Source organism: Borostomias antarcticus (genome assembly GCF_949987555.1).
Source record: "Borostomias antarcticus genome assembly, chromosome: 17".
In the NCBI taxonomy this organism is placed as follows: Eukaryota; Metazoa; Chordata; class Actinopteri; order Stomiiformes; family Stomiidae; genus Borostomias; species Borostomias antarcticus.
This window is the reverse complement of record NC_140250.1, coordinates 21,609,104-21,619,427: the sequence shown is the minus strand read 5'-3', so window position 1 is coordinate 21,619,427 and position 10,324 is coordinate 21,609,104. Positions and strand designations below refer to the sequence as shown.

Sequence of the window (10,324 nt, the reverse complement as noted above, 5' to 3'; positions counted from 1 at the left end):
TCTCTCTCTTCTGCCCCTGGCACCTTGGAGACACCTGGCACACTGCCCAGGAAACAGGTGGAGTGAAGAGAGGGGGGCGTTAGGCATGGAGAGGTAGAGAGAGAAAGAGGAACAGAGAGGAAGAGAGGGAGAGAGAGAGAGAGGGAGAGAGAGATTGGAGAATACTGTATGTGCTTCATTGGCTCTCTCAAGGACAGGTGAATGCTTTGATGGATGGTTCTCTGAGATGGAAACACGTCATTTCACAACACAATTTTCAGTATTGTCATTTAGCAGACCAACAGCTTTTATCCAAAGCAACTTGCAGTGCTTGGAGCTAGTATTAAGTAAATGGTAATTGGTCAATGGACTGCACTTCTATAGAGCTTTTTATCACATCCACATTCACACACCAGTGGCAGCAGCTGCCATGCAAGGTGCTAGCCTGCTCGTTGGGAGCAATTATGGTTCAGTGTTCTTGCCCAAGGACACTTTCACATGTGGACAGGAGGAGCTGGGGATTCGAACCGCCGACTCTCGACGACCCACTCTACACATCCTGAGCCACTGCCGCCCCCCAAGGGCACAACGGCGATTATAAAGTGGCCCAGTCCGGCCCGGTCTTGAATCAGCGACCTCTCAATCGCTAGTCAGACGCTCCAACCACTGGGGTTTGAAGTCTGAGAAGAAAAACTCTGATTTTACAGAAAAACTGATTTAACAGACTGGTATAGCCTGCAGTTATGTCTGCTGCATAGGTTAAGGGATTCCTCCAAAAAAAGACATTGATCTAATTACTGAACTTGAAATGCGTTTTACATCTCTTTCCTGATACTTGAAAAAGAGACGGCCAGGGTAAATGTGCAGCGCTGTAAGATTTATTAAACAAATATTTCACATTGTCTCAATATGTTCCACAGTGGTGAGGAAAAAAGGAGGCTTTGTCATTCTAGACAGTTGAGGAAGGTATGACTTCTGATACTTTAGCTTCCTTCTCTGTTGGCATAGTTCTTGATTAATATCACCTTAGGGCTTAAAAGTGTGTATTGTTGTTTGTTTGCAAGTACACGTCTGTGTATAGCTGCTCATGTTGGTGATTGACATTCTCCATGGAGACTGACAGGATCAGACATTCTGATATCTGATGAGATAAGGGACCTTAGTTCCTGTTTATCACCCAAATGGAGGCGGCCCAGTGAGTCTGAGGGCATTTGCATAACCAAGAATAGAAGGTGAAAGCAGGATTTTAGTGATGCATCCAACATCTGCAAAAGGCCACGTGTGGGAGTGGTTTCATAGTGTGTGTGTGTGTGTGTGTGTGTGTGAGTGTGTGTGTGAGTGTGTATGTGTGTGTGTGTGTGTGTGTGTGTGTGTGTGTGTGTGTGTGACTCTGTGTGTGAGTGTGTGTGTGTGTGAGTGTGTGTTTGTGTGTGTATGTGTTGTTGAGATTCCAATATGAAAGTGTGACTGCCCAATACCGCTAGGCAGTTTGCAGCAGGTGCTGTTGCTGTGATCACTGGAGCAAATGTTTCCACTAAGACGTTTTCTAGTTATATTACTTGTATGAAATACGGCCTGAATTTTACTGTAATACCCATAGCTTGTTATGGCTGATCCTCCTGCGCTTTCAGAAATATTGAAACCACGTTGTCATCAGCAGCTCTTACTCATAGATTGTCATAGTGTTAAATGTACTTTTTGAAATAATTTACATTCACCGACCACAAGATTTCTCAATGACATTGGCATTTGTGATTGTTCCACATTAATCACTGTTAAAGTGCTTGGTTATGGAATATGGGTCATGTCTGTGTACAATGTGTGACAAGTGGGTTGTATTATACTCGGACACGTCATCCAAACATTGTCAGATGTGGTAAAGCAGATCCATTTTTATGAAAGTATACACACAGATTAGAAATGTCAACCAGTGGCGTCATCTTGTATTTTTTTATGGTTTGCTAAGTAGACAAAATTGTATGACTTTGTTTGAATTCTAGCTTTTCGATTCTTTCTCAATCTGATTTTTTTCTCACCCTTTCTCACACACTCATATTGGCAAAGATCAAATGAGTCCCGGTGTAACAGGACAGATTAACCCCCCCTAGGACAGATTAACCCCCCCTAGGACAGATTACCCCCCCCCTAGGACAGATTAACCCCCCCTAGGACAGATTAACCCCCCCTAGGACAGATTAACCCCCCCTAGGACAGATTAACCCCCCCTAGGACAGATTACCCCCCCCCCCTAGGACAGATTAACCCCCCCTAGGACAGATTAACCCCCCCTAGGACAGATTACCCCCCCTAGGACAGATTAACCCTAGGGTTAAAGTGTCCTAGCACAGACTAACCACCCGGGGGTTAAAGTGTCCTAGGACAGATTAACCCCCCCTAGGACAGATTAACCCTGCAATACTCAGGCCAGGGGTTAAAATACCCTAGGACACTTTACCCCTGGGGTATAGTTTATCCTAGGACAGACTATACCCCCCACAGTCATCCCTGGCCTGAGTATTGTGGGGTTAATCGGTCCTAGGGGGGGTTAATCTGTCCTAGGAGGGGGGGGGGGGTTCACCGGGTACATGTGAACAATTCTTACCTGCATGCGTCTTTCATACCTACACCCATACCTCAGACTGAAACATGTTTGGGTTATCTGTTCTCACGGTCAACACACACACACACACACACACACACACACACACACACACACACACACACACACCAGGTCAATGGTGTAGATTGTAGTAATTTCAGTGTCTGGGTCAGCATGGTGCCTGGTCTACTAACAGTGTACTCATCACAGTCCCTTTATGACTCAGACCAAGACCTTGAAGATAACTCTAATACACAGAACTCACCTAGGCCTTACCCTTTCATATACACTATACTAGTCATGCTTCAGGCCATGTGAATGGATGATCCAATGACTGAATGACTGACTGAAAGAGTGAATGATCGAACAAATAAACAATCAAACAAATGGATGAGTGAATGTATGAACAAATGACTGAATGAATGAACAAACGAACAAATGAATTAATAAACTGAATGAATATGACTGAATGAATGGATGGATGAATGGATGGGTTAATGAATGAATGAATAAATGAGTAGTTGGTTGGATAGTAGGATGGATGGATTAATTAATGACTGAATGAATGAACAAATTAATGAGTAGTTGGGTGGATAGTAGGATGGATGGATGAATTAATGACTGAATGAATGAATGAGTGAGTAGTCGGGTGGATAGCGAGATGGATGGATGAATGGGCGAGTCATCATGCTCGTCCCACCCCTCCTGGTTTCCCTGTGACTCAGTCAGCCCAGTGTGGAGCTCTGCGCCGGCGGCGTGATTCACCAACCATGAAGCGTCGGAGTTTCTTTCCTACCGCCGCGGATTGTAGGCTACTATTACTATCACCGCTATTTCCCCATAGTAGAGTAGGCTCGCTCGCTCGCTCGCTCTAGTAATGCCCTTCCAGCCCTGCAGTTGTGTGCGCTAGTAGCCGATGTTCCAGGGCGTATGAACGGCAGACGTGCGCTAAGAGGAGGCTTTGTGTTTTTCGCGCCCACACCTTCGTTTCTCTGTCTGCCTGAGCTGGCTGGCTGTTTGTGAGTGGGATCACAGTAGTAGTGGAACGCAAACTCCATGAGGTCAATAGACTGCTCTAGTTACTCTGCTGGCTTCTCTCTCTCTCTCTGTCTCTCTCTCTAACACTCCCTCTCTCTCTCTCTCTCTCTCTCTCACACTCCTGAGCGCAGAAGACAGCCAGCATTGCGTTATCACTCTAGAGGTTGGACTACATTATAAGGATGTCAAACATGTTTATTTTGTGTGTAGGAGATAGGGTTACTGTGTAACAGTTGTTACAGCCTGGCTCAGTGCAAAAAGGGAGACACATGCCATCAAGGGATAACAAAATATAGTTATTAACTAAACTGAATAAATACAAAGGACAACTTAAGAGGCATGTTATTGGGTATGAATGAGCGTGTGTATGCAGTGTATGGATGAAGGCGTGTGTGTCGTCTGAGTGTTTAAGGGTGTGAAATCAGTCTTCCAAACAACCAAAGAAACCCACTGGCAAAACTTGTAGGCCTGGGACACACCGGGCTCAGGTGTGCCTCATCATATCTGATGACCTCCCCAAGCCCCGCCCTCCAATCCTGAAATGAAACAGAGACCAGCAACCAGCCAACAACCAATTGGGGGGAGGGTCGTCACACAATGAAATGCCCAATTAAATGCTCTGACATCTAGTCCTTGAGCCGGTTAATTAAATGAATGTTTTCTTTCTCTTGACGTCACCTCACTCTCAGTGGGCAAACCGCACAAGTGCAACTACTGTGGGCGGAGCTACAAGCAACGAGCGTCACTGGAGGAGCACAAGGAGCGCTGCCACAGCTACCTGCACAGCGTCGGCATGGACCCCTCCTCCCACGCAAGGCCTTACCCAGGTAAGAAGGTCTGCTCCCCTGGTAGATGTCCCTTCTGTTCTAATCATCTTGAAGATCATCTTATCTGGCCCCCGGGTGATACTGTTTTTTTGCTTTCCTCTGGAATATGTAGAGAGTGGGTCGTATGCCCACCTCCCTTGTTCTCTGTAAAGCGCATTGTGTTGCCTCTGGGTATGAAAGGCACTATACAAATAAAGCTTTGATTGATTGATTGATTGATTGAAGATGTTCATTAATGAGCATAACCAGCGAGGTGACACTATTCAAAGGGAGGGAGGTGTTTGGGAGTGATCCTCCTCTAGACCTGGAGAACATTCCTCAGACTTGGGACAGGAAATTATCTCTATCTCTTTGAACATCAACGGTGTTATATAAATACATAAAGCATCATTATTATGTTTGATCTTGTCAGGTTGAAACTCAACCAATGATTTGTTTCAGGGACCCAGAACTGTCCACTTGTGCAACGCACCGAAACACACACACACACACACTCACTCGCTCTCAAACACGAACCATCTCGCACCCCAGGTGACGTCCCCAAGGAGCAGAAGCCGCTGGCTGAGGCCGTGGCCATGGCGACCTTTGATCGTCCCCCTGTCATCGAGAGGCTTCAGAGCAACGTGGGGAAGAGGAAGAGCAGCAACCCGCAGAAGTTCATAGGTGAGCAAGAACCCCTGGACAGGCCCACCGTACCACACCCGCTATTACCTTTTATTGTTTTTCATTTTCATTACAAACCTTTATTTATGCTCGAGAGGCACTGAGGTTGCCCTCATGTACAGTGACGACGAGCGAACAAAACATAAACAACGACCACAACAACATAAGGACCGAGACACAGGAAGGTATATAAAAACAGTAACTAAATGAATAAACTCAATATAAAAATAGTAAAAAAAATGTTAAGATATACTAAAACAATAACAGACATATGTACAATGGTGCATAATCATGGACTTGAACTTTTAAAATGATGGCATTGAGTCAAGTTTTAAAAAGCGTTGGAGGGCATTCCAGGAGTGAGGGGCATTAAAAGAAAAAGCAGATTTTCCAATGTCAGTGTTGTCATCATAAAGTGTCGTTCATGTTACGAACAACCGTTCGTATAGTTAGAAATGACATGTTTTAAACGGCTTTGATCCTGTTTGGGATACAGTGTTACAGTTCACACCTCTTACAAGAAGGGAATCAACGCAAGCCCAGGCAGAAGAACGCTGAAACCAAATACTGTTGTTCAACAACTTCAATGTTACTTTGGACTCTATTGCAGGAAGGGATGGCTGTTTAACAGAGAAACACTAAGTATTAACATTGTCAGTGTCAAATATGTAATTACAGTACTATTTCGGTACTATTTCAGTTTATTTCAGTGTTGTAAACATTATATTTACACATTTCTCATTATATTCACATAAAATTAACTCTGATTTATTAGGGGCCAGGCAGCGTAGCTGCCGGAACCCTATTGTATTTGCCTATATTATTATTATTATTATTATTATGATTATTATTATTCTCCATCTTCCACTGAAGTCTAACTTCCCATGGACAAAAAATCACCAAAATGTGCACATAGCTCCAGTACTATATCCAAAGTCCTCAACCTGCATTGTAGGTCAATAAACCTGAAGGTGGCGCTACAGCAACAGTCTAAAGTTTAAAACTTAAAAAAATCATAACAAATCAGCCATAGGTGCTATCACTGTAAAACCACCACGTGAATGTAGTCCCAAGTGAGACAAAACTTTCATACACTTTGACCTTGCAGGAATTTTGAAGTCCATCACTCTGATTTATTCATAAACTGTAAAACCTATCAAACATATCTCCTCCCACATTTTTTGTTCAATTGACACCAAAATTAATATACTGTATCTACAGACTGTCCTTACCAAAGGATCCTCACAGATTTTTGAAATATGAAAAATTGAGCCCACAGCACATCAAAAAGTTTCACTGTTAACAGTTTTGTATACAGTTCCTATTAATTCTCGCCAAATCAATGTCTGATCATCCTCATAAAAAGTGACAACATTGGCCACATATCCAAGATGTAGTATGATTTCTTTCAGAATTTTATCTCAAAAATTGAATTTTTTAAAATATGTTTAATTCTGTCCTCTGAAACCAACACTTCATACAGAGAAAACTACGTTACCCACAATCCAACGCAAGCTCCACGAATCTGAGACATCGCTGTTGGCAACCCTACCCCACCCCCGCCGAGGATTACAATGACTAAATCGATTGATTGGCAACTGACTGAGTACACAGCTGCTGAAGTTAATGTTCAATTATGAAAAAAAAGCTAACAAAACCTGTAACCCACATTTTTCAATCAATTAACACTAAAGTTGCTACACTGGATCTTCAAACTGTCATTCACAAACTCATTGACCAGATTATTGAATTATCAAAATTGATCTTACAATGCATCAAAATGTTTTACTTATTATTATTATTCTCCATCTTCCACTGAAGTCTAACTTCCCGTGGACAAAAAATCACCAAAATTTGCACAAAGCTCCAGTACTATACCCAAAGTCCTCAACCTGCATTGTAGGTCAATAAACCTGAAGGTGGCGCTACAGCAACAGTCTAAAGTTTAAAACTTTAAAAAAATCATAACAAATCAGCCATAGGTGCTATCACTGTAAAACCACCACGTGAATGTAGTCCCAAGTGAGACGAAACTTTCATATGCTTTGACCTTGCAGGAATTTTGAAGTCCATCACTCTGATTTCTTCATAAACTGTAAAACCTATCAAACCTATCTCCTCCCACATTTTTTGTTCAATTGACACCAAAATTGATATACTGTATCTACAGACGGTCCGTACCAAACGATCCTCACAGATTATTGAAATATGAAAAATTGAGCCCACAGCACATCAAAAGGTTTTACTGTAAACAGTTCTGTATACAGTTCCTATTAATTCTCGCCAAATCAATGTCTGATCATCCTCATAAAAAGTGACAACATTGACCACATATCGAAGATGTAGTGTGATTTATTTCAGAATTTTATCTCAAAAATTGAATTTTTAAAAATATGTTTAATTCTGTCCTCTGAAACCAACACTACATACAGAGAAAACGACATTACCCACAATCCAACGCAAGCTCCGGAGACATCGCTGTTGGCAACCCTACCCAGCCCCCGCCGAGGATTACAATGACTAAATCGATTGATTGGCAACTGACTGAGTACACAGCTGCTGAAGTTAATGTTCAATTATGAAGAAAAGCAAACAAAACCTGTAAAAATGAATAAACATATCTCATCCCACATTTTTCAATCAATTAACACCACACAACTTGCTCCACTGGATGTTCAGACTGTAATTCACAAACTCATTGACCAGATTGTTGAATTATCAAAATCGAGCTTACAATGCATCAAAATGTTTTACAAATGTTTTACGATACGATACGAATGTACAAAATTAACATTGGAATGTCAACTTTCTTGATGTCCTCCTATTCGCTCGCTTATTGCTCCTAAACTTGTCGGAAATTGCCTGGCCCCGCCTCATCGCTGCGAAGCAGCTTTAATTATGATTATAATGCCTTTTCTCTGGGTTGTACTGCAGAGATAAGGCAAGGCAAGGCAAGGCAAGTTTATTTATATAGCACATTTCAGCCACAGGGCAATTCAAGGTGCTTTACATGAGACATTAAAAGCATTAAAACAAAAAGCAAGACATTATAGACATTTAAAACAAAAGGCAGGACAAATTAAAAGCATTAAAACAAAAAGCAAGTCATTATAGACATTTAAACAAAAAGCAGGACAAATAGAATACAGGAATAAAAGTTACAGTGCAGTATACTGATAAACATAGCTCCTCTTAGAAAGCAGTGGCAAAAAGAAAAGTCTTCAGGCTTGAGAACAGTCTTCAGGCTTGAGAAAAGTCTTCAGGCTTGCTAGATAAGACACATTTACAATGGCTTGGATGTAAATTTACCATAGGAAGCTTAGAGTAATGAGCACAAGATCTCAGAGGAGAAACGGGGCCCATTAGTTGTTATTTACCACAATATTAGAAGAAAAGGAAGAGATTCAGCGAGAAACAGAGAGCGGATGAGCGACAAGGAAATGTTTTTCACTCTGTGGTTCGGTACACCTGTAGCTTTGCCATTGCTTTTATCGAGAGAGGGGAGCAAAACAGCTCACCGCATCCAGGATCCGCAGGGGTTAAGAGGTGCGCTCGGATGGGGCTTTCCGTCATTAAACGCTAGGCTGCCATCAGAGAAAGTAGAAAAAAGAAGTGAAAAACAAAAGAGAAATTGTCATTGTTTTGAGATCGCTCGGCTTCTAACTGGAACGGTTAAAGCAGGGTAAAGTTATACACGTTCATAGACGTAATCTGTTGATTGCACTCTGCGCTGTGTTCTCTGTGACCTTGGTTAATCACAGTCACATTAATATAATACGGTTTTGTAAGCTTATTCTATAGACATGGTACTGCAGATGTAATGTTCAGCCTGTCTGGTTTCAGGTTCTCTAGTCAACTGGGTACTAGACATTCCCTGACACTGAGGTTGTGATATAATACAGTCTTGGCCTGCTGTGTTTCTAAGGTGAGAAGATGGTTCGGTATAGCTACCCAGACCTCAGCTATGAGATGGGTCTGAAGTTTGAGAAAGAGGCTGAGATGATGCAGGCGCACATGATGGACCAGGCCATCAACAACGCCATCTCCTACCTGGGCTCTGACTCCCTCAGGCCTATGGTGCACCACCCCCACCCTCACCCCCACCCAGGCCCACCCCTCTCCATGTCGGAGGTCGTGCCCATGGTCAACCCCCTCTTCCACCACGTCTACTCCGCCATGGCGCCCCGCATGGACCGGCCCGGCAGCCGCGAAGCTCCGCCCCCGCCCCTGGCTCTGCCACTGCCCCCACCCGAGTTCCCCCCATCCTCAAACGGCCCAGTGTCCCTGGCCAGGCCCAAACACGCCCGCGTCGGCCGGGGGGAGTCGCCCAGCAACAGCGGCTTGGACTCCGCTGACTCATCAGGCAGCAGTCCACTGGAGAGGCTGGGTTACCCGGGCAACATGCCCCGCCCCAGGACTGTCCAGGCCAGCCCAGCCTACAGCAGCAGAGAGGAGGGGCGTGTCCCGGAGGCGGCGGTGACGGCGGACGCCGCCCGAGGGGGCGCCGAGCGGCCGGTCAGCCGGGAAGGAGTGCGGGTGTTCGGGCGCGAGGGGCAGGAAGTCCGGGTGTTCCAGTGCGAGCACTGCCGCATCCTCTTCGTCGACCACGTCATGTACACCATCCACATGGGTTGCCATGGCTACAGAGACCCCATGGAGTGTAACATCTGCGGCCATCGCAGTAAGGACAACTACGAGTTCTACTCGCACATCGTCCGAGGAGAACACACGTTCCACTAGAGGAACTTGAGGGAGGAGAGGAGAGGAGCCATAGTCTGTTCCCAACACCTGACCTCCAGGAACGTACGGTTGAACTAGTGCGGTCAACACAACCACAACAAGCGAGAGAGGAAAACTACATTGTAGCAAACTAGCTTCCTGTGATTTTTTTGAGAACAGTTGAACAAATATATGAAGTTCTGGGCCAAATACACATTTTCATGTTTCCATATTAGGTTATTCTGTACTTGGGATTTGTATGTATATTAATCTTGATTCTTATTCATTGAAAGCAAAAACGGCAGTGGAGAGCTTCTCTGACATCGCTGTTATTTTGTGTGTGTGGTTGTTACAGAGTAACGTTAACGGCGTCGTTGTAGCGATCTTGTCACTGTTCATTCGTTTATCTCTGCTGGTGATCACTTATCTGTTGCCTATATCATCACTGAAGGGCTCCATTACCTGGTCTAATGTCAGTTTAGTTCACCGTCGACCGAGG

At 44.1% G+C, this 10,324-nt stretch overlaps 1 protein-coding gene across 1 annotated transcript in view; it reads left to right on the top strand.

Moving 5' to 3' along the window:
* Nucleotides 1–9,846, top strand: part of ikzf2 (IKAROS family zinc finger 2) — a gene marked incomplete at both ends in the record, with an annotated part of 17,934 nt that extends 8,088 nt beyond the window's left edge. Inside the window, 3 exons of the mRNA XM_084452099.1 lie at nucleotides 4,306–4,443; nucleotides 4,975–5,106; nucleotides 9,032–9,846. Coding sequence (XP_084308225.1) covers nucleotides 4,306–4,443; nucleotides 4,975–5,106; nucleotides 9,032–9,846 — 1,085 coding nt within the window. The remainder of the gene's footprint in view (nucleotides 1–4,305; nucleotides 4,444–4,974; nucleotides 5,107–9,031) is intronic.
* Between the last annotated feature and the right edge of the window lie 478 nt (nucleotides 9,847–10,324).